Below are 23,633 nucleotides of genomic sequence, written 5' to 3'. Positions count from 1 at the left end.
CGAAAGGTCATTATCGCCTCCTAATCTTAAACGGCTACGAAAGCTACTACTCGACAACTTTCGAGCTCTATTATAAAAAGAACTCGATTATTATACTCTATATACCTTCTTATTTATCGTATAAGCTTTAACCTCTTAATATCAGCTATTTTCGTATATTAAAAAAAGCGTACGGGAAAGAAATTAAATATTTTATACGGGCGCATATCACTTATATCTTAAAGAAGGACTTCTTACCAACGTTTTTAAAAGCGTTCTAAGCGACTTTCACCGTTTCGAATATATAAGAAAGTTTTTAAAAGACAGGACTCGTCCTATACAATCCGGAATATATTATTTCACAATTAGATATAAAATTACGTACTTTAATACCTCCGGGAACGTCTTCCGGCCTACCTCTTCCTTAAAAACTAAAAACCTTAAACAACTCGATTAAAACTTAATCCTAAACCGAATACGTTCGAAACTATATTATACGGTATTAAAATAACTTTCCGACGTTTATTTTAATTAGCTTTAACTAGATCGTAAAAGTTATAACGTATATTATATACCGAGTTACTCTTTTAAAAAGTAAAAACGCGATACTTTAAAAAGTAAATAAAATACTTAGCCGGCGCCGCTATACGAAAAAAAACGGCTATAAAATAAAGGATCACTTCGTATATAAACTAAAAAAAACCTATAGTTTTAAAAAAACGTTAATAAATAATTATAAAACGAATCGCGTTAAAAAAGTAACTATACGAGAACGTTTAAAACACGCTTATAACGCTATAAAATCTACGGAGAGCCCGGGTATAATACGCGTACTTATTAGAATAATATAAAAATATCTAGAGATAAGGATTCCGATTAATTTTAATATATTAAATACGTTATAATAAAATTAACTTATATTTTATTAAAAAGGGTATATAAAAATAAGATATTCGCTTATAGGATACGTTAATAGCTTAAATTTATAGTATATATTAAAACAGCAGGAACTAAGGTTTTCTATACTGCTTTAAAAGGGGTGCCACGTGCCTACGCGCACGAACCCCTTTTTATTAGATATGCTAGATGGATAAGCATACACGCTAAGTCTTAAAGAAGCATACTTATAGACTAGATAAACCTTACGACTAGACATTCGAAATAAACGTGGCCGGCATTAAGAAAAAGGGCAAATCTTTAATTAAGACGGACAGAATGAAAAAGAATAATCAATATAACGATTATACCCTTTAATAGATTACATTTAACACTTTTTTATTTTATAAAAAGGGGCATACGATGCCCCTCGTAGCTCGCACTAAAGATAGATATAAATAATAAAAATATAGTAATATAACCTCGATTAATCCTAGAACCTTTATATAGCCCATTTAATATTATACGTAATTTAATTAAAAACCAAAACTTAATTACTTTAATTAATGCTTTATTATTACGTTAAGAGTCGATACGACGTTACTTTTTTATTCGTAAGACTAGGTAACGTTAAAGAAAAAAATTTATTTAATTTTTACCTTATAATATAAGGTTATTATAAAGGGTTAAAACGCGTTAAGCTAGTTCCTTAATTTACGTATATGTTAATGCGACGCTAAGGGCTTTTTAAACTAAAATCTAGTTTATTAAATACTTCTCTTAAACTAGAGAGAGCTTTTAATAAATATATTTTAATTCTCGACGTAATTATTAGCCGTAAAGTCGACTAATAAAAGTAGACCGTGAAATACCCTAATAAAAGGTAGCCTTATAAATAAATTTACCGCTTACTATATCTTAAATAATAGTAGAGATATCGTTTTTAATATATAAACGCACTATTAATAAATTAGTATATATTAAAAAGAATAAAATAATTCGGATCAGAATTCGTTAAGAAATCTCTTTCTGAATCGAAATAGCGGTGAATCGTGGTGTAGGTCGACAGGGGGGTCAATTACAGGGGGGGGGGGGTCAGTTATGGGGTGACGTACGTTATCACAATCAAGCAACATCATGTCATTACCAGCGAGTCGAAACCAACCACTGGAAGCTGCCCACCCGAAATCATCTGGTCCAGGTAACAAATGGTACGGTCACAATGCCTGTGTTTGCCATTCCTACTGGGGCTGCGATGGGCACAGGGAACCAGGGCTTTTCTACAACACGCTCCTCCCACCCATGGCGCCAATGAAGTTGGTGCAAGATGGTGACCGATGGTACATGTCAGAAGAGGATGATAAGCCTAACACGCAATCCGCGACGTCAAGGCCTATTATCGCTTTCTTCCGAGCCCTTCCCTCCAAGCTCCGCGAGTCTCTGTCACCCAACTTCCATTTCAAACGCAATTTCAGCAGTGCAGCAGACGATAAATCGTTACTTGGCGCCAAGGAAGGTCTTCTGTCCGGTTCCGAGGAGCAGCAGAAAGAACCAGACAAGCACATTCAACCCCCGCCCCCTTACTCGGAAATCAGCAACTCCATTCCTCAACTGCCCTGTTATCCGGGGAAAGTCTCCGGCACCGCTTCGTTGAGCGCAAAAGGAGCCGGTGCCAATGCCGCGTGGGTGACCATGTTGCCATTCGATACTGCATCATTCGGGACACTCAAGCCCATGTTCTCAACCATGGCCCATTACCTTGCTTTCTACCACCTACATTCTACACGTGTCGCGATCAATGGGAGGGAATGGGCAAATACCACATGCATTGTCACGTCACTCTGTTGCGACGGTAGGCTCCAATGGCGGAACCACAACAGCCCCAGTGTCAGATGGTCGAGTGAACTGTACTTCTCGAGTGAGTTCCTACAAAAGCAAGAGATTAGCTACATTCTCGACATGCATAACACGGACCCTGAGGCCATATCCTTCACCATATGCCCTCATATCACCGTGTCGCTGGCGAAGGTAACGTTGCGAATGACTGAAGATGGTCTTAAGGCGTCCGCGCACATATACCATACAGAAGGCATATCTTCCAAACAAATAGATGGCTTTAAAAATCAATATCGATATGAACGACGCATATCCGCTGAAAGACGTCGTAATACCTACGCCGAGAACGTTGATTGGAGAAATGATGCAGGCAGTCTAGCCGATCTATACAGCTGCAAGATTTGCCACTGCGATTTGGAACGGAGCCTGGAAGTTCGTGGGCAACAGCTCCACGTTCGTCTCACTGTTTGCAAGAATCTGGGCGCAGGAATCAACCGATTCGATCCGAAATGGAGAGCGCTTCTGAAAGGGAGCGGTACCGCAAGGCCATTTCCAGGCCGACCTGGGGAGGCCTTTTACAGCGTGTATCGGCAAGTTATGCGAGTGGCCCATTTACTCAAACGACCAAATCTCCATCCGGTGACATTCAGAGCAGAGGACGGTGACTTCACGGCATCGCCGGGCGTCAGCACAGGTGATCATGCACCCTGGTTTAATAGTGTACGTAATATCACATATCTTCATACGGACAGTTTCGTAAACCTTATATATATACAACCTCATCAATCTCAATATCATTGTTCCCCGCTTGCTTGCGCCTTCATGGCGATTTTGAGCTTTCGCTGGTCCCTTTGCCGTGGTCTGTCGCAGCTTGCAGAAGTACGTCTGTGGGGACTCAAGCCCGCGTTTCACAATCGCCACCTCATGTCCTTTGGCAATTACGACGTCGTTCTTCGACGTGATGAAAAATTTCAGGGTATCATATGTGCTGAGCCAGTCGTTGGGCAGGAAGAAGTGACGTCCGTAGCTATCGGGCTGGGTGTGACTGATGTGGACGGAGCATATCCAGCCGTCGTGATCTAGGAAGTGTATCGTGTCGTCTTTGAAGCCAATAATCATACCCATGTTGCTGGATGAGTGTCGATAACTGACCACCGACTGGCTGCAGTGTGACTTGGGTGGGTAGGACCGTGTCTTCTTCGGCGTTGGCCTCCAGATCTTGCCAATCCCAGAAGCATAATCGAACGTGAGACCGTGCATAACTCAGTTCAGAGTGTAGCGTAGCGAATGTCGATCCATTATACTTGCCAAAGAACTTGCTTATCCCGAAGTTGGAAGGTATGTTAGTGTACAAAGTGATGCCAGGCCCTCTTGTGATATTGCTGAGGTTCCCCCACGAGAATATCCGTAGAGAGTTTCCGACAACCAGCAGCAGTTGACTGGAGTCGTGTGGGTTGTTACACCGTATCCCAGGGTTTCTAGTGGTCCATGTGGCAACCATTGCCCCTTCCTATATACTCTGGCCAAACAGTAGCCGCATCAATATGAGCGACTCGTTTGGGCCCCCTCCCACTCCTCCAGACCACCAGGGAACTTATCCACAAGACCCTTCATGCCATTGATCAGCCTAAGTAGAGTTAGCGAAATGCGTAATTTCTCCAGCCTCAGTATCTAAAGCCTTACATCTCCCGGTAACTAGGATCCCCTTTGTACAGGATCGAGTCCAGTATGTTAACTCGGCTGGTTCAAGGTTGAGAGCATAAGTATACGAGCAGTATCAGTGAGTGTGAAGTTCACCTACGTGGCATACAGTACGTTGCGGTCGTCGTAATCTTCCTCCGGCTGTGACTTGGGAAAGTGCTTATGGTACCGCATTCGGTAAGGCTTCTTAATTTTGTTCCAGGGCTGCCTCCAGACCCCCAGCTCATCTGTAGATAAGTATTTTAGTGGGTCAAACAGATGGCAGATATGCATCAGGGTACATACATTCATTATGTGCATAAAATGATGCAGCATCGAAGATGATTGGCATTTCGGTTTCGCTGTCCATCGAGGCATTTCCATCCCATAGGTCGCCATGGATCAGAGAGGGTTGGATCGATCGGCCACCTGTCTCCAGTGGACGGAGAAGCCGCGGGACGACTTTACCGAAGAAGGGAACCATGAGCCCCCTGATTTCCTCATTCGGGCCCTGGGCCTCCTGCTCTAGCTCGAGCAGTACTTTCGTCGTTCTGGTAAAATAGTCTTCCCATGTGTCTGACCATCCATGTTCGATTGGAGTATTCCCATGGAACGTCGTGAAATCAAACCCAAACTTTCCGTCTGGTGATGTGGCCGTGCGATGAAGTTCAGCCATTCTTGCAGGGAAGACTTCGACATCTGGGAGCTCATCTGTCATGGGACGAAACTCGGCGAGGAAGAAATGAACATCTGGTATATCCGAGTAGGAGCCCCATGCTATTGTCTCAGGGACAAGGTCCGGCACCACTGCATGGATCTTGTTCATGCAGTGATATTCGCCTGACATCATCTTCCTACCTCGCTCTCCAAACGAGGTCGTTGAGATTTTCAGAGTTGCGTAATACGACGTATGACACTGATGCACTTACTTTGAGGAAGAACGACTTCATCACTCCGTCCAGGGTGGTGTCTAGGCGTGCGGTGCGGGTCCAGAAGCTTGCTCCATGTTCCGAGATGCCCTCAATCTGAATACCAGGCGGAAGCTCTGTACTCAATAAGTTACATATTTCGAAGACTTCAAGATAGAATGCGCGACTTACTTTCAGCTACTGCTGGATCGACGGCTTGAATGGCTTCCACAGGCACCTCTACCTCTTCAATGTATTCAGTGTGCTCATTTCCCATTTTTCTGCCTGGATCTTACCACCAGGATTCTGGTCGCGGTGAGTTGTTGAATAACAAATGGCCACAGTATTGAACGGTCGAAAGAGAGGGGGAAAAGTGGCGCGCCAGATGTTTACGATCTCAAAGGCTCTGCAAGTCGGGCCGTCCGTTCCGACAACGGCAGCTCGTTAATTGACCCACGTTCTCTTGAGCCAATTCAGCTGTCGCACACCTGCGGCCATTGGGCCGGGCTCGAGCATCTGCATTTAAGAAAGAATCGAGAGCATGTGTATATGTATGTGTGCATGTAGTCCATGAAATAAGAGAGAATCATTATCACTCTCTTCGAGTTGAAAGGTTTAAAAAGAAGGTCTAGGAGTAATGCAGCGGTCTAGCTTGATTGGCATGCTTGATCGGGCTCCTGTACACTCTAGATATCTGATGCGGCTATGGTGGTCGCCCAGCGGCAAGTTCGTGTTCATGACGGGGCTGAGTTTCCCCCGAGGCATCATCGACAACTTATCCAAAATGACCGTGGACGCGCCGGCCGCCATCGTCTACGAGACCATGGCCAATTTCTTCAACCCCATGTCGGCCACCGCGCAAGCCCACCAACGTGCCGCTTTCCTCTTTCGACACGCCACACAAAAGGGCGACATGTACGGATCGGGTGCGTCCCAGGGTGATGTGGGCTTCACCCTCGTGCTCAACGGCTTTTGCTCCCGCAGATGACGTCCAGGCCGTGCTAAGGGCGGTCCAGGCCTGGGCCGAGTCTAGCGGCGGCGTCCTCCAGATCATCCTGAAACCGAATGATTGCTTTCTTCGCCTGCCTGCCGAACTTTTACGACTATCGAATCGAATCAATGCATGAGAATCCGCCAAGTGTCCTAATCTGGACAATATCATGCAGTATGCCAACAAGGATGTTGCTGCAAACCTAGATTTCAAGCAGCTTCACTATGCTGGTCATTGTTAAGCTCATGGGTACAGTACCTGCTTTCGTGTGAAGATGCGAGTTACGATCTGGACCTCTTGGGCAGTTGATAGGGTGATGTCGGCTTTCTATGGTACGCAGACTGGGGCATGTGGTGCAAAATGAGTGGCATTGAAGGATTTCATTCGTGGGAATTCTGTAGGCTTAGGATCTCTTGAACGTATCTTTAGTTCTTATTTAGAATAAGTCTGATTCTAGGAGTCACTCGTTCAGTCTTACTTTATACAGCTCTGTTAGGAGCAAGATATGAATCCATCATGGATGGCTGCCGTGAGAATGATTAAATATACATGATTGCAACCAGGAAGGCCGTCACTGCATCTCTCAGGGTGCTACGGTCCACTGAGAGCTCCGAAACGTCGGCGTTACCTGCCCCGTCGAGGCAGGACTTGCTGTTATTGGGAGGCGACATCGGCTTAGGAAGAGGGGGGGGGGGGGAATCGGAAAGCATCGCTCAAGGTCAGGCCGGGTTTTCAAAACTAAGTGGATAAAGCAGCCAAGAGGAATAAGATGCTATTGCGTGTATATATATACGTTATAAATAGCACGTTCTATACCCATCAGAAGATTGGAGCGGTATTGAATCAGGGAAAAGTCACAAAAGATGAAAGAAAAGGAAGCCGCCCCCTAGACGTTAAACAATACAACCAACCAACTAACTCCATCCAACGCCCCCCTTTTGGACCTTGAACAACAGCCACATACTTGCTACCATGTGCCCAACAGAAAGAAACAGCCAAGTCATGAAAGTAAACCTCGCTTCAACTCCTCCCCCACTATCTTATTACAAACCGACGCTCTTCAACCCGACCCAAGTCTTGAAGTCTTTTCATCTCATACGGGATTTTGAGGCCCACAACCCAACATGGTCCGACATATGTATAGTGGTCTCCCTCCTTCCGCAGTATGACTGGTAAGGTGCAGTAGTGGAACAGACATAGCTCGTCATCCAGGGCTAAGCTTGTTGGCCCTAGACCCAGGTACCCGTCTTCGGTCTGAAAAAAAACGATATGTCTGTAGGTTCCGCTCCATAGTGTGATCGACCTTTGCTGGTGTATTCAATGTGAATCGTGTAGGGAGTGGAAGTTCGGCCACGTCAATTCGTTCAGGGATGACACCAATGTTTAAACCAACCGATTGCCTCTTTATCATTAGTAAATGGCAGCTGAAAGCTCGAATCGAATATTCGGCCTTTCTCGTCATAGCCCGCAGTATTCATGAGCGCTAGAAAGATGTCTGCCATCTCTAGTGCGATATTAGGAGATATTACGGGCTCGTCTTTCCGACTTAAAGCTCTGAATACGGTTTGTAGTATGGGTATACCAGTAACATATTTTCGATCCTGTAAAAATAGATCGCGAAGGTGGTTTAGAAATTCTTTGTGAACTTTGTACGGTATATTCACAGATTCTTCGGAGCGCAGGATGATGCGGGCGTTTCTCGTTATTCGTTGGATGGAAATTCTGGTAAGAATAAGTTCCAGATATTCGATTTTCTCAGATGGTTCGCCTGGAAACAAAGGCGCTTTGAAACCATCTCGGGGGAACTTGATATGGTCAGATACCCTTCCTAGAGGGTTCTGGAAGTTCGGAGCCCAAGAAGGAATGCTCGTATCATCCGGCCATGCGTCGATACCACCATAAAGCAGAAAATGATAGCGCTGTATCACTCTCTCCCGTGACAGACCTTCTTTCTCATGTGGTAAATGCACTGGTGATTCGATCCAGTAGCGGGCATAGTCTCCTTAGACATGGCCTAGGCTCTTTCTCTAGTCGACTTCAACGTCGAGCTTGCTTAATCCAAGCAAACCATACACGAGATCCCTGGGATTCGTAGCCTGTAGATTGATTCTCTTACAATATGTATTCATTGCGATCTCATGGAAATCTGAATTTCCCGTGTCGGTCCCGAACAGTTGTCGCCGAGGCTCGATGAAGGAGAGGAAAAAGCATTAGTGAAATCCCAGCACTCAGCACACCACCCCTCAGGCTGTTTCCAATGTGGATGATTCTCACTTTCGGACCAATACGAAGCAGCCCTTGCGAGCTGGAGGGTCTGTGTGAAGTCTTCGGCAACCTTAAAATCCAGGGACGCGTCGTCGCATATGAGAAGGAGATTCTTTCCTAGAACAATCTCTTGGAACATCCAGACTCGACGCCAATAAGGTAGTAGCCCCATTAGCTGGGCAGAGATACATGTTGGATTCTCGCCTCGTGCGTTGCAATATCTTGCAAATTCGGCTTCCGTCATGTTAGGGGCGTAATGTAATGAAGTTGAAAGTGAACAATGAGGACATCGTTCCGGAGAGATTGTACCCTCGGCTTCTTCTTCCTGCGTATCATCATCACCCCTTGGGGTCAGGTAAGGGACTCGTTTCATCCATTCTTGATCTGTGAGCTCATCCAAGCTCATAGGGGCTGTGGAATCACTGGCTAGGACCTTCCAGAGATTGTGATATGTCCTCAACGCAAACTTGATGGCGATATCTTGTGTCGCTATCAAGGAAATGACAAGTTCGGCCGTGCCATATATTTTTCCCATCAAAGGGACCTGGAAACTCTTTTCGGTGTTGTCCTCTTGATTGATACAGACAGCATCTGCCCAGATACAGAACTCGGAGCGGTCTTGGCCGGGAAAGTACTGCTGCCAGTGATGCTTGACCCATCGCAATGCATTAGCAAGGCTTTTCGTGATGCGTAAGGGCTCTTCATTGAGAATGATCTCTTCATTCAAAGCAGGATCACCCCACATGTATGACAGAGCGGTAAATTCTAGGCCGGGCTGCAATGTGACTGTTCGTAGTCTACAATGTGGTTTTCTGGTTGGAGTTGCGGGCTCGACCAGCTCCAGAACTCTAATCTCTGGAAGGGTACTGTCAAGTGGCTGAAATGGAGAAGTCGGTGTACAGGGGCCAAGCTTGATGTTGGCTGTATCATTTACCATAGAGGCGATGACGGGTACCTCGGTGACATTGGTGTTTCTGTCGTTGCTCAGCTCTGATCTTCGTTTTGTATTGGCAACTTGCTTTGGATTAGAAGTCAGGACCGGGCTTGAAATAGGTGGATTCGAAGATTTGATCGCAGAAATCGGTTCCTTTGGATAGAAGTAGGCCCTAATGCTTTCCAAACTCTGGCGATCAAATTCGGCAGCAAACCGCTCAATCTCCTTCATGGCGCCCCGCGTTATATTTGGGCTATTCGCCTGTAGTGCTTCTCGGAAGTGGACCATCTTGATTACTCTCCTTTTACCCAAAACACCTTCGCCTAGTGATTCGAGTTCAGACTGAGAGCTAGTTGCCGCGTGGATGCACAGCGTTCTGTGATCAGAGCCTGAGTACTCAGCGGTCATGCTGGCGAGATCTGGAAGAATTCCTGAGCTTTCGATACGTTCTTCGCGTAGGTATATGCGTAACAACTCCTCTCGGACTTCCAATGATGGGGGCCCAAGGTATATTCTTCCTGGGATGCGTCGTAGTACCGCATGGTCGAAATTATTTGGGTAATTTGTTGCCAGAATGAGAAAAGGCCGGGACTTTTTCATCTTTCGTCAAGCCGCCAGACTCGGCCAACAGCTGATTTACGCGACTTATGTCATAGCCCCAATTGTTGCCAGTGCGCGTCCGGAATAAGGAGTCGGCCTCGTCGATAAAGATGATGGAAGGAGACACCATCCTTCCAAGGTTGAACAGAGCCTTGATGTTCTTCTCGGTCTCGCCTACGTACTTGTCCTCAACTTCCGCAGCTGAGACCTGAATCATCGTGGATTTCGACTCTTTTGCTAGAACCCGTGCAAGATGTGTCTTGCCAGTGCCTGGTGGTCCATAAAGAAGTGCGCCCCTGACCTGAGCCTTCTTCAGAATCCCATATGCCACGGGTTTCTCGATGTTGAATGTCATCATACGTAGAATGTTGTTTCTGACGTCGGGCTCAAGTGCAACAGCATCCCAAATATCATGAACTTGGGCTGGTATATGTAAGTCAGTGCCTTCGGTGTATCAAGAATAATGAAAAGCATGGGTGCTATTACTTACCAGGATTGACCAAAGAGCCCAAGAGCTTTGCTTCATACTCAAATTTGCAGCAACCGTGCTGCTCATGCTGCTCATGCTGCTCAATTTCCTGGATGACGTCTCGGACCTTTTCCGACCATCTCAGTTCAACATCATTTGATCCCTCACTAATTTTTTCACCATCACTCGTATTCTCTTCTTCATCCGATGCCTCGCTGGCGTCTTCTCCGAAAGGGAAAGGAAAACGTAAAGGAAAACGGTCCGACGTCTCGCGGGCACCTGATTCCTTGTCGCTCTGTATATCATCATTGTTGGAATCCGATGTCTCTTTGGAATCCAATCCCTTGTCGTTATTTGTCTTCTCCTTGCTCAGTACATCGTCTTTCTCAGCAGACTTCCATGGGTGCAGATTCTGATCCTGATGATATAAATAGTCCATAATGTTGGAAATGGCGTAATCGATGCTCTCGATATCGAGGCTCTCGATACCGAGGCTCTGTAAAACTAGGTTGGCGATAGATTCCACTTGGTAGGCAGACAGGGGAAATTTTGTGAGAATCTGCCAACTGTGACTATCTTCTGGTAGCTGCCAATGGGTGTATGGCTGGACAAGTGATGGAATGTCCCTTCCCCGTCTTGAAGCCACTTCGTACTTTAAAGCGTGGATGTTATGTGATTTAACTGCCTTCAGAGCATGATGCTCGTCATCCTTCCCCAATAATGCGAACTGGGCATCGGTTTCCAGTGGTGTTATTTCGATGGAATCCCTTGCGGGATTGGTAACAAATCTCGAGAGTGCTTCGAAGTCGGAATCTGGAGTTGGGTAAGTTGGCACATGCAGATACCTGCCGAAACTTATGTGAAACTCTCCTTCATCGGACTGATCCGTCACAATAACAAGAACCGAGTCTCGCTGCTCTGTCGCTGAAAAGGCCTTTTTCATGATAGGGATAATATGTGATTGTAATGAGGCCGATGTCATGAGCATATCATATCATCAAGAAGGATAATGACGGGATCTGGCGAGATATTCAAATCTTGTGACTTCTCGGCGCGTCGTCCTTTCCCCAAGGCACTGTTGAAGAATGCTTGTGCATTGCTCCAGTAGTTCTCAATAAATCCCTATGGAAGTTTTTGTTAGGAAGGGTAGGTTCATCAAGCTCCATATCGTTGGCCACCTACAGGATTCTGGTTTCTTAACGTCTCTGAAAACCTTGCAGTAGAGAGTGGTGCCTTTTGAGACCGGTTGTAATGATCCATCAGGTTTTTTACGGTGCCATTGCTCAATACTATGAGGTCAATACCGATATCTCGAGCGAAATATGCCACCACTGAATTCAGAAACTGATGACCACCTCCACCGCGGCGGACAAATCTCAACACGACCCCGTTGTGAGTGAAGCTAGTTCTTGGCGTAGATGGAGTATTAGACTGTGCTAACATATACAACAAAATATGCTTGAAGAATAGAACTCTGTGTTAAGGTCGTAATTTTGCCGCAGTGAACAGAAGCCATGGTGTCAGCACTCCCATATAGACAAGAAACCCATGAAGCAGTCGATACGGTAAGAACAATGCCACACCGAGTAAGATGGCGTCAACAATAACTCTGATCAAAATGGATCTGGCTCCCGTATGACCAGGCGTATATTCTGCTCACTCAGCTGCGATGACGTCCACACGCATTTGTCGACGAACCAGGCCGGTACGTCTACTTCGGGATCAGACATCTTCGCAAGGTGCACGCACCGGGGCGTAGTGTCTTCTTGCGTAGTATGGATTGGTAGGGAGGTAATAGTGATTTAACGGGAGTTATACTGATGAATGATCGATCATGAAGGTTGAAAATAAGGATGTCAGATCACAGCACTTTCTTAGCTGAATGAAGGCAGTGTACTGATGAGACTCTAGAAGAAGTTCCGCGACAGTCAAAGAAACGCAAGTAAGAATGACCAGAAAATGTTGTATCCTGTCCCCCATTTGGCCCGGCTGGCCTGCTCTATTTTTAAAATGATGCTTCAGGAAGCAGTATGCCTAGCGTTATGCCTAGCGGCGACAGCCAGTTGATGCGGCCGCCTCATATAGTGTAACCACACCTTGCATGGTGGCGGCATTGGCGATAAGTCAGTAGCTAATCACTGGACACACAGGCTTGCGAGTCGCAAGCCAGTGAGGCGGTCGCGGTTGCACCACAGCGACTGGTCCATAAGCCTGCAGCTTCGGTCTTTCGGAACACGCCTCAAGACCTACAGGCTTTCGGGTCGACAAGGCAGAGTTGAGTTGGATCATTGATGCTGATCTTTGAACTGAAAATTGTAGGTGAAGCGTGAGGCTTGCAGGATAAGTGGTTACAAGACCCTGTCCTACCCTGCATATCTACACCCTCTGAGTAAATGTGCGATATGATGAGGCCGAGGTACTTGCTCCGTTAATATACCTGCAAGAAGGTCTGGCGAAGCTAAAGTTAGCGGGGTATATTGCTAAACGTATTAATAGTTTTCTTTTTTTTTTTTTCCTAGTTACACGAAGCAAGTGCGTAGCTTTACAATAGAGATATTAAAACCAGAGAAATTGCGCCTTGGTCTATTCGCCATCTACTACACTCTAGCTCTTTTGCCGCGCATAAGTCTACGAGTAAATGTAGCAGTATCGACCGCCCATGGAGCTGAGGTGGTTCTTGACGGCGCTGGCCGGTGCCGTGTAGTGCAGCTCCAGCAAGTCCTCGATGCTGGCGTTTGCGCTGGCAGGGTAGTTCAAGAGGGTTCGCGTGCCGGCCATCTGGAAGAGGCGTTCAAGCGGCTTCTGGTTCTGCCAGATCCACCACGTCCGATCGATCTGACCATGGTGTAGCCAGAACATAGGGTCGCCGGGGAAGTTGGCGACCTGGGACATCCGAGTGTGTCAGCTCACGGGAGTTGTTTTACCACTTTGCGGTGGGTGCGGACTCAATATGGCATGAGAAGAGTGTACTTGGAAGGGGGGAAAGCTGGAAGTTACTCACATCACCGCCCGGATCGCCACCCCAGGTGAAGTGGCCGGCGGTATGCACTCCGAAGAACGAAGAGTTGAAGATGTTCGAGAGGTTGCCGCCCTGAAGACGGTCCTGGAAGGCGCGGATGTCCGCCTGGTAGGCCGGGTTGGTCAGGAGGTCGACAGACTGGGCGTCGGTAGACCACTGGCACGACACCCATGACGAGATATCCCGCTTCACGCATCGCGGCTGGTACCCCAAGGGCCGCAGCCCCGTCCGGATCCCCGGGAACGTCGGGCCCGTCGCCGACAAGTTCGCGACCAGTCCCGCATAGGGCCCCGTCTCCATACACCCGCCACCTCGTCCAGCAGGGATGCACCCCTTCCCGCTAATGAGCGCAGGCGTGCAGTTGTGGGCCGCGTACGCGCCGTTGCCGCCCTGGGACGTCGCGCTGCCATCCATGTACGGGGAACCAGCCGGGTCCCGCGCTGACTTGCCCCAGTTCCAGTAGGGCAGGAACCCGTCGTAGCCGCACTCGTCCCGCAGCGCCGTCTCGAAGGCCCAAATGTAGTACCGGTGCCAGCTCAGGAAGTTGCCGGTGAAGTGGATCGTGGCGGTCGCGTTGATGTGCGTGGCCACGAAGTCGTCGTAGCGCGACCGCACGCCGGGAGCCAGGTCTAGCGGAGTCCGCGCGGGTTTGGCCATCAGGCACTTGATGGCGCTGGTGTAGGCGAGCTTCTCGTTGCTGGTCAAGGTCGAGCTGTGTGCGAGATAAGTCAGTCGGGTGGTTTCCCCGTAAAGGGTTGTGATTGGAAGGGTTTCTAGTGCCAAACGGACGACGACAGGGAGACGGAACACACAGAAGCACTTACTATTCCCTTCTGATGGAGGCATTTTCCAATGTACAGGTTTGGGTTACGTCTTTTTCGGCCAGCTTCTGCCGTAGCGACCTGTTTGCAACGGCATCGCGGAGCTTGCACAGGCTTTGCTCCGCCAGCAAGTCCGTTCCGTCGGTTGGTTTAGGAATATAGCAGCTTTTGCCGTTGGCCACAGACAGTAGACTGGTAGCGCATAGCGCTAGACGCAGCAGATACATGGTTTCCAAGCAGTGACTGGAGCAACGATAGCAGCAACGACCGGTGTATATGCCGTCAAAGGCGAGTTGTCATTTAATGATAGATGTGTACGGAGGAGAATCAGCGAGTACCTGGAGCTACGGCAAAGGAGTAACTGAACGCCACAGCACGGGGGGATACAGCAACAGTATATATGAATACCAAGTCCTTCTGCAAACGATCGGGGTCCATTCTTCCCCTTTTGGGTAAGCGAGCTGCATGGTGACAGCTCATCTAAGATCTCAACTAGCAGCTAAAAAGGAAGTTAGCGAGAGCTCTCTCGATTTCATAATGCCGGTGATACATCCACGTTGCTGGTGTGTGTGCTCCACATGGCTGGCGAGGCAGGGTATCATAGGGGGAAAAGGGAGGCTTCCATGGAATCAGCTCGCGGAGCTGGGTTTCGTCACTAGACCCGGCACACTGGCTTTCAAGGGGCCTCGATATTAGCTCCATCTTGCTGGGCTCGCCAGGGAATTATTTCCGACTGGTCACGCAGTTATGTAGGACAACATGGGCAAGGATCCGTACATGGGAAGTTCGGAAACAGATGTTTGCTCCTCTCAGGTAGGTTTATTGCTGCCCAAGACCCATGCCACGTGGTTCTGATTACTTTGGGTAATGAGAAAGCAGGCTTATGAGCAATGCAATTGCGAGGGCACCCCACAAGGAATATCCCTTGAGAAAGATGGCCCAACCACATCTCGGTGTGCAAAATTACCATCGAGGCAGGATCTTTGGAAGGGATGGACTACCCCTGCCGATATCTGTGCAGGTCCTGCATGCATTAGCGTAACGCTGCAAGAGAAATTCCCCGGTTACCGGCCAACGCAAGGTACATTCAAACGCAGGTCTAGGGGGAGAGGCGAATCAGAGTGGACATCGGAAATAATTGTACGTTGAAGACCCTTGTCGGACTGCTCGCATAACTGGGTACCCAGTAGTTACCGTCGGAAGACTCACCGTCTGACCGGTCTTTGACACCCTTTTCCCAAGGCGAAGTCCACCAGGATTTGAAACATCGGTGCCGAATACCAGTGCAGAATAGACGTAAACGAAAACGCAAGTTTCTCATCTTACAGTCGCATTACATCTAGACCAGAATGGCCTTGTCTGTGGCCGGGCGGTGAAGCCGAGTGCTTTCACCTTGTTGCAGTTCGCCAAGATTAAACGAAAGCAGCAGGACTTGCCAACTAGGACCATCAAACAACGAACCTGATACTATCTGCATTGCTTTGGTTGGCCTTCTTGCTATTCAACATTTCATGTCAACAGAACCAGCAATGCGCCGGTGCCATATGCCTTCAGGCCGTGTTCATCCCTGCCATACAGCTGACTGGGTCGTGACGATATCATCGAGAGATAATTCACTTAACACAATCTGAAATTAGATTTTAACAGCCTTATTTGCTACCAACGCTGGGTAGCAATAGCGCGGAGCCGCCAGATCAACTTGGCAACATAGAGAGATAAGCTCGGTTACATCCGGATGCGGGTTAAGCCCAGGATAGGGACAGCGCCAGCTACTACTTATGAGCGCAACGTCGTATGCAAGTTACCAGTGTAGTGATACCCTCATCGTTTGGTTGAACCAAGTTCCACCGCCGCTTGCGGGGTTGAATCGGTGCCGGGTCGGCTCCTAACCGAGACGTTGTGCTCATGCCGGAAGCCGTTGGGAATGGGGGGATAGGACACTTAAGGATTATCAACTACCGGAAGTCCAATAACGGTTATAGAGTGGTATTATGAGTGGCAAGCGGTGGCTGAATCAAGGTTGCATCTCATATGCCGAAGCAAAGTTGGGTGTTACCATGTGGCTGGCTCATGACCTGTTCCCATGGCGAGAAACCCATTTAGCCTCAAATGTAGCATCAGGCTCATTACGACATACAGCAGCTCAATAATACCCTACCAAATGCCCCTCCATATGCCTCCCATCCAATGAGAGGCTGGTATTCCGAATTCCTTTCAACTTCTTCAGCAGCGAACTTCCCATGATGAAACCCTTGCGTACTTATTTACAAGCACTTCTAGCTATGCAGCTACACACCAATTTTGCCCCTTCTCCCTACGACTATATTTTCTTCTCCTTTTTTCTCAACCATGAAGCGCTTCGTGCGCCACTTTAGCCATACGCCTCGAACTCTACGAAGCTATAAACGATGCCGGCACAGTGAGGTTGAGGTGTGGTAATTCGTCTATAGCATAAATCAACTCAGAATCGCATGAAGAAGAGATGGGAGAAGATCGCATGACAAGGTTATTACTCCGAGTCTGTGCGACTTGGGAGGCGGCTGCCAGCATATGCAAGCTCCAAAAAGGTGTTGGTATTGGGCAGGTCAGTATCCGATCCCTGTATTCTCTCGAATCCAGCAGTTCTGTAACATAGTGTCATTGTTCGATCTGATAATATGCCATTAGTAGAGAAGCAAGAAATGATTACATACAATATAGGCAGGCATGCAGCATCGGCGCCGTACGCGTCAACTCTGGGACATTTCTTTGTGCTTGGATGTCATTCTTTTGATATCACTCCTTTGCAATGGGGACTGAACGACTGCAAAGGGTGTGCCTTCAGATTCCGGCTCGTACAAATGGAGCTATCCCGCGAAGACCTTGTCATCCAATTAGGTCGTGAGTCGATGTTTCTGTAAAGCCAAAATGCAATTATATTAATCGGCCAATCGGCTCGTTGTCTTTTGGGGTACGTCCCTAAGTCTCGGCAGATGTCGTCGACCTGTCTCCCACATGGCATTTCTACCTGCAAGCCCCCGCGATGCGCCCTGCTGGTAATTTGTCCAGTATATTGCCCACCACCTACTGTAGAAGCGCACGCATCCTTTTCCGGTGCCAGTTTAGATATTGCTCTTTTCCCCGGATGAGGTCAAGGCACACATCGTTAACGGGGTGCTGATTGCTCGGCAAACCCCGCCCATGGTCCTTCCTCGCAGGCCCATTTGTCTTATACGGTTTTCCGCAGCTTCCCCCTTGTAACAAACCCCGCGACCACCGAACTCCTGACGAACTCAACATCTGCCAAGCGAAGGGTTTGATCTTCTCTTGGCGTTCGACGAAGCCAATTCGGAAAAGAAGAAAAGAGAAAACAGAAAGGGGAGCTGGGCAAAGAGCAAACACAGCAAGAACGGCCGAACGGTCGAGATGGCTTGGTTGTGACAGAGTTTCTATCGCGGGTCAAAGAGGAGAGACATATCCCCGTCGCATGTCGCAATTCCTTCTGAGGGCCCCAACCCTTCCACTCCTTACACATACACTATTTCTCTCTCTCTCTCTATACAAGCACTGGGATTTATATCCAAGTGGGACTATTACCACGGTCTCCATAACAAACCTCTGCTGAAGGTTTCTGCTGCTGTTGCTTAGCTGCATATCCAAGGACCAGGGTATATTCGGCCACGATGCAGATCAAAACAAGACATTCCCCGCCGCCAACTCCTCCCGGACCTTCCCCGACGGCGGGAGACTCCAATGCCGACATGATCCTCTCGGTTTCGGGCCTGATGATGGGACTATCCTTCGCTATTGTGGGGCTGCGGATATGGGTCCGGCAATTTATGATCAAGACCCTCGGCGTCGACGACATGGTGATGATTGCGGCTTTGGTAAGCACTCCATCAATCCGGAACCTTCCCCTTTTCCGGTGTAGCCAGAATGGTAACTCATGAGTCTCCGGTGGCGATAAATAGATAGCAGCCATAGGTTCCATGGTCTGCTTCGTCGGCGAATGCGAGACTGGTGCCGGCAAGCATCTATGGGACCTGGACTTCGCGCTCTTTCCCGCCTTCCTCCGCTGGCAGTACATTCATGGAATCCTCTTGGTGGTCGGCATTAGTTTAGTCAAGATATCCATCGGCTTCTTTCTACTTCGCCTCATCCAGAATAAGTGGTACCGTCGAGTCATAATCTTCACGCAGTGTAAGTTCAATACCCTCGGAATCCGTACGAGGGTAGGGTGGCAGTGGTATCGAGAAATCGACAATGAGTTGGGTAGCTAACTTACTTGCTTTGCAGTTTTCATCGTTTTATTCACCATATCCTGTGTTTGCACCTTGATCTTTCAATGCGTTCCACCTGACGCCACGTTTGCATTGGTCCGGCCGCCCACTGCGAAATGCTTTGACCAAACCACTTTCACCAACATCGGGGTATTCAATGGAGGTAAGTACATGTTCGCCCACATAAATCAGGCCTTCGGGGCAGAATACTAACATTTCGAAGCCGTAAATATCACAACCGACGTCATTTTTGTGTTGCTCCCCATTCCCATGATATTGAAGCTCCAAGTCAATAATCGAACCAAGGCTACTCTGATATTTGCTCTGAGCCTTGGTATCTTGTGAGTACTCGCTTATATCCGGAACTAATTCGAGTACGTTGAGCTTATACGGGAATCAGTGCTTGTATTGCCGCCATCGTCCGTGTATATCTTGGGGCTCATATCTTTGAGAACACGGACTTTACCTGGTGAGATTACACCCGGACCCCTGAAAAGTGACTATTTTGACTAATCCATTCTCGAAAGGTCGACCGCCTTCTTCCTCTGGAACACGTAAGAGACCATCTACTAGCAGTTGCCAGAAAGAAAAGAGGCATGTAACTAACACCGGCCGCCCCACCCCCTTTTAGCGCCGAGCTCCACGCCGGGATCCTCGCGGCCTCCCTCCCGACGCTGCGCCCGCTCTTCAAAAGCCTGCTCGAGACCACGTCGCGCCACATGCGCTCGCACGGCTACACGTACGGGTCGTCGCGGTACGGACATCCGGGGAGCCGAAAGAGCGGCAGTCATCTCGGCGGCAGCAGCAGCACCACCGGTGGTGGTGGCATCACGAGGTCCGGGTATCGGCGGCACAGCAACGCCGTGCACGACATCTACGCGCTTGACATGATGGACGCCCTCGGGGGCCGCCATCACAACAAGTCGTCCGACACCAACATGGTCGGGATGGGGTACAATGCGCGCATTACCAGCCACGATGTGGCGACGACCCTCGCGGGGGCGATAGTTCCGAGGAGTGCATCTTGCCGCCGCCGCCGGCTAATGCCATCACGAAACGTACTGAGGTTGTGATACAAGAGTCATGAGGTATTGCCTCACTGGTAGTTGAGGACATGGCCGGATATAGGGATGGCAGACAAAGGCTGGGAATTTCAGTGTACAAATAATATTTGGACATGTACATATTTACGCATATACTGCAACTTATGAAGAGTTCCGATGGGTCTCGTGACATTGAATTCATTTATGATCAACTCTCTGATTCTAACATATCACCAGCAAGGATAGGTAAACAACATAATAAGTACGCGCTTCCATCCATATCACTGTTGCTTCAGTCATCTCTCCCGTTTCCATCATCGCCGTTGTTCCCACCGTTGCCGCCGCTGTTGCCCCAGGCCGACTCCCAGTCGTCGGGGCCAGAGTCATAGATCCTCTCGGTTGCTTCTTGGATAAGCAGATGCTTCGGGCCTTTATCCTAGACATCTCCATCTTCTCAAGAGACTTGCGCTTCTCTCTCTCGGGCGATCAAGGGATGCCCCACTCTGACTCCAGCATCTTACTAGCATCCTTGGCGTTATACCTACTCTGCATCGGCCGAAAGATGCCACAACCCTCCCGATCGTTATTCCGAACGTAAAACGCCGTATCCGCATCCGGGTCGAGCTCAGTCTGCGAGAACCCATCCCCCAAGTACGCGAACCGGTTAGCCCCCTTGTGATAAGTAACTTCGTAGTCGTCGTACCGCGGCTCCGCGAGTGCCTCCATGTAGTGCGGCGCCGACCCGGGCCAGAGCGCGGTCACGCGGCCCGTCGCGCGGCTGCGGTACCACGACTCGCACCTGGACCAGACGGCGCGCGACTCCATGAAGGCGTCCTTGTGCGCCATGAAGTCGTCGACGGCTTGGCGCTTGGGCTCGAAGCTTGCGAGGCCGGGGCCTTGCTTCTGCCACCGGTTCAGGAAGTGGGCCATGTACTCGCCCGCCAGCTCGATCAGGATCAGGATCGGGCCGTTGCCGATCGGGCAGTTGGGGCCCAGGAACATGAAGTAGTTGGGGTAGCCGTGCGCGGCGAGGCTCAGGTAGGTCCGCGGGCCGCGGCCGCGGTCGCCCTCAGATGTTGCCGACCCGTTGTCTCCTGTCGTTGTTGTCGGCTTGCTGGTCGCGTTATCCTCGGACCACTCCTCTGCCATCGAGCGCCCGCCCCGCCCGATTAGGGGAAACCGGGGACGGAACGTGGTGTCGAACCCCGTGGCGCAGATGAGAACGTCGAGGGGCCACTCACGTCCGTCCGAGGTCATACAGCCGCCGGGGGTCATGCGTGCCACACCGCCGCCTACCGACCCTCGGTGTTAGCATTATTCTTTTGGGATGGAGGAAATGTCAAAGAAGGAAGTAAATGCAACTCCTCGAATAACCCCCCTAACACACTGGGATAATGACTAATGACGAATGCAATGGGAAATGTAGATCCCGAAAGTCGCTTACCTCGAGCCACCGTCACGTTGGGTTTTGTCAGACTCTCGAGATAGCCGACTCCAGGCTATTGCCAGAAAGAAAAATAATTACTGTTAGCGTTATCTATACTTGAAAGCTTTGTGGAGTAACAGAATCAAAACTTGCCGTCAGCCTCCGGCACCCGAAAGGAAAGTCTGGGATGAGTTTCGCGAATTCGGGGTCGAGGGCTTCGGAGCCGCCCGCGAGCTTGTCCTTCATGGCGTCTCTCATGTAGTCCGTGATTTTAGTCTGGGCTGCGGATCCTCGGACGAAGACGGGAAAGACGGCGATCATGGCACGTTCGGTCTCCTTGCGCATCTTTAGGTGGCTTTCGGGGTCGTCGCGGAACCCCTGCTGCTCTTCCGGGGTGTACTTCTGGTGCCCCATCCCCTGTTGCGGCACGACGTAGGTGGGCTGACGGATGAACGTTGTGACATGCTCCGAGACTCTTGTTGTGACAACGGATTACACGTAAGCAGACGATATATGATAGGCGGCTTCGGATTATCAAACACAGGAGACTCACTTCTGTATCTGAGGAGATATCTGGATTCCAGACGATCTATAAAAGGGTAATAGTCAGTAATAGAGAGTATACAAAAAGTAGAAGTCAGCAAACGAATACCAACCCATTGCCGATTAGTCCGACCCTTTTACCCTTGAGGTCGACATTCTGATCCCATGAAGCACTGTGAATCTTGGGGCCCTTAAATGCATCGAAATCGGCGATGTTGGGCCACTTCCACTTGTTCAAGACGCCAGACGCGTTGATGAGGAAATCGGCGTGGCGACGTATCGTGTGGCCGTTAGGACCACCCTCCCTGACATCCACAATCCACTCCTTGACATCTTCGTCCCATTGGGCGCCCACAACCTCATGGCTGAAAGAGATGTACCGGCGGAGATCGTATTTGGTCGCGAAGTCTGAGAAGTACTGGAAGATCTCGGTCGCGGATGCGTATTTCGAGGACCAGTCCCACTTGGGTTCAAAAGAATAGGTATAGTTGTGTCTGTCGTGAGTAATGTCAGTCTAAATCCATCTTTCGTCGTCTTATGCCATCCATGGTCAAGGGATACTCACGCTGGGGCATCACAAGCACCTGTAGCACCTTTACTTTAGTACTGTCACTTCATACCCATGTTTTTAAGATCACTTACACCCCGGGTAGCGGTTCTCGAACCAGGTGCCCCCGATATCCGGGCTCTTCTCATAGATATCCAAAGTGAAGTCAGTGAAGTCCTTTCTCAGCTTATAGGCGAGATATAGCCCAGAAGCCCCAGCGCCTATACAGGCAACTCGGAGATGCCGATTCGCATGGATGGGGGCATCACGGCACTGATAGGTAACATAGCCATTTATGCCGCTGGCACCATTAGTATCATCTTGCGAACCCATGTTCGGGTATGGGAGGGAAAGGAACGCGACGAAAATATGTGTAAGTATTCAGGGGAAAGCCAAGGGGTGTTCAACGTATATGTTGCCGAACTGATATTACTCGAACGTCCATAAATGAAGAAGTGGGCATAAGGAACCAACATGTTATGTTAGATGAAAATTTTTGACCATTGGCAGGAATATCAACCCTACTAATTATTAAGAAACCGAACAAGGTAGCATCCAGCCGCACATCGGCCACACTCCCCGCACTTACATACACACCATATCTGTATGCCGGCACACGATGCCTGCATACGATACCTACATGACGCTCCCTGTTGAAGAATCAATGCACGGGGGTGTATTGGATATGTGGGCAGCATCCATCATCCCGCGTAGGCGCGTCTCGCGAACTGCATCCCGACGTTCAGATGACATGTTGTGCGAGTCTTGGTAACCCACTGAAACAGGTATACCAGCTTTTGCTATATGCATATCTTTCCTGCAGCATGCCCCAGAGGCAAAATATTTTCCCGAAGTCGAACTTGGTTACTGGTGGGTAGGTTTTACTTGGGCTTTCCCGAAACAAGCTTCACTTTTTTCGAGCATGTTCTTTCCGTGTCGCGCAGATAGATCTAGGAACCATAAACTTCAGTCATGTCACTCGGCTAGGGTTCGCTATAGAAAATCGCAGAACGGTTCTTACGCTGTTTCGAGTAAACCTCACAGTTTCGAAGCCGAGGCTTCTGGCATTGCCTCCCCACCATTCTTGCATACTGATGACGAAACACCGGCGTTCCCTGCATTGGCATCGACTGCTGCAGATGCAAAACATCCGATGAGTTTGATTCCGTCTCACTAGTTTTGGCATGGCTCCGCTGTGAGTTGCCCTTCCGGGTGGTGACTTGCTACAGGTGGGAGGGGCTCTCGGGAAACCTGGGGAACCCCTCGTTATTATTATCACCTATTAATAATAGCGAGTAGTGGTTGATACTCGAACCAAAAGACCCCATTACCCGATTGAGCAAAAGAGACGAAGTAGACGGCGATACGATAACGCAACAGCAATATTCCCTGCACGATGCACAAATGGAACTGCGTCGTGCGAGCCATTACTGGTTG

General features: G+C 49.0%; 7 protein-coding genes across 7 annotated transcripts; 3 read left to right on the top strand and 4 right to left on the bottom strand.

The window, feature by feature from the left end:
• Positions 1-1,992: 1,992 nt before the first annotated feature.
• On the top strand, positions 1,993-3,774 carry PG994_005024 (uncharacterized protein; the record flags this gene model as incomplete). Its single annotated transcript, XM_066856433.1, has 1 exon — positions 1,993-3,774. One exon carries the CDS (start codon positions 1,993-1,995, stop codon positions 3,772-3,774), a length of 1,782 nt encoding a protein of 593 aa, XP_066718600.1.
• A 456-nt stretch (positions 3,775-4,230) lies between these two features.
• PG994_005023 (uncharacterized protein) lies at positions 4,231-5,556 on the bottom strand (the record flags this gene model as incomplete). The annotated part of the gene is given in 6 exon segments (XM_066856432.1): positions 4,231-4,318; positions 4,375-4,431; positions 4,493-4,619; positions 4,678-5,287; positions 5,301-5,416; positions 5,472-5,556. 6 exon segments carry the CDS (start codon positions 5,554-5,556, stop codon positions 4,231-4,233), a joined length of 1,083 nt encoding a protein of 360 aa, XP_066718599.1.
• A 507-nt stretch (positions 5,557-6,063) lies between these two features.
• Positions 6,064-6,406, top strand: PG994_005022 (uncharacterized protein; the record flags this gene model as incomplete). Its single annotated transcript, XM_066856431.1, has 2 exons — positions 6,064-6,205; positions 6,264-6,406. 2 exons carry the CDS (start codon positions 6,064-6,066, stop codon positions 6,404-6,406), a joined length of 285 nt encoding a protein of 94 aa, XP_066718598.1.
• Positions 6,407-8,395: 1,989 nt separating this feature from the next.
• On the bottom strand, positions 8,396-11,481 carry PG994_005021 (ATPase; the record flags this gene model as incomplete). Its single annotated transcript, XM_066856430.1, has 3 exons — positions 8,396-9,987; positions 10,115-10,492; positions 10,560-11,481. The coding sequence occupies 3 exons, from the start codon at positions 11,479-11,481 to the stop codon at positions 8,396-8,398; spliced, it is 2,892 nt and encodes a 963-aa protein (XP_066718597.1).
• Positions 11,482-13,166: 1,685 nt separating this feature from the next.
• Positions 13,167-14,605, bottom strand: PG994_005020 (uncharacterized protein; the record flags this gene model as incomplete). Its single annotated transcript, XM_066856429.1, has 3 exons — positions 13,167-13,421; positions 13,540-14,269; positions 14,382-14,605. The coding sequence occupies 3 exons, from the start codon at positions 14,603-14,605 to the stop codon at positions 13,167-13,169; spliced, it is 1,209 nt and encodes a 402-aa protein (XP_066718596.1).
• Positions 14,606-18,040: 3,435 nt separating this feature from the next.
• PG994_005019 (uncharacterized protein) lies at positions 18,041-19,724 on the top strand (the record flags this gene model as incomplete). Its single annotated transcript, XM_066856428.1, has 8 exons — positions 18,041-18,244; positions 18,329-18,557; positions 18,654-18,800; positions 18,861-18,978; positions 19,038-19,106; positions 19,165-19,191; positions 19,269-19,589; positions 19,646-19,724. The coding sequence occupies 8 exons, from the start codon at positions 18,041-18,043 to the stop codon at positions 19,722-19,724; spliced, it is 1,194 nt and encodes a 397-aa protein (XP_066718595.1).
• A 248-nt stretch (positions 19,725-19,972) lies between these two features.
• PG994_005018 (FAD/NAD(P)-binding domain-containing protein) lies at positions 19,973-22,529 on the bottom strand (the record flags this gene model as incomplete). Its single annotated transcript, XM_066856427.1, has 8 exons — positions 19,973-20,109; positions 20,202-20,972; positions 21,125-21,179; positions 21,260-21,581; positions 21,660-21,695; positions 21,763-22,143; positions 22,215-22,233; positions 22,292-22,529. The coding sequence occupies 8 exons, from the start codon at positions 22,527-22,529 to the stop codon at positions 19,973-19,975; spliced, it is 1,959 nt and encodes a 652-aa protein (XP_066718594.1).
• Positions 22,530-23,633: the final 1,104 nt, after the last annotated feature.

This window comes from Apiospora phragmitis (genome assembly GCF_038363925.1).
Source record: "Apiospora phragmitis strain CBS 135458 chromosome Unknown utg000005l:1.0-4161743.0:1.0-4166827.0, whole genome shotgun sequence".
Lineage (NCBI taxonomy): Eukaryota > Fungi > Ascomycota > Sordariomycetes > Amphisphaeriales > Apiosporaceae > Apiospora > Apiospora phragmitis.
This window is presented reverse-complemented; position numbering and strand designations above follow the sequence as displayed.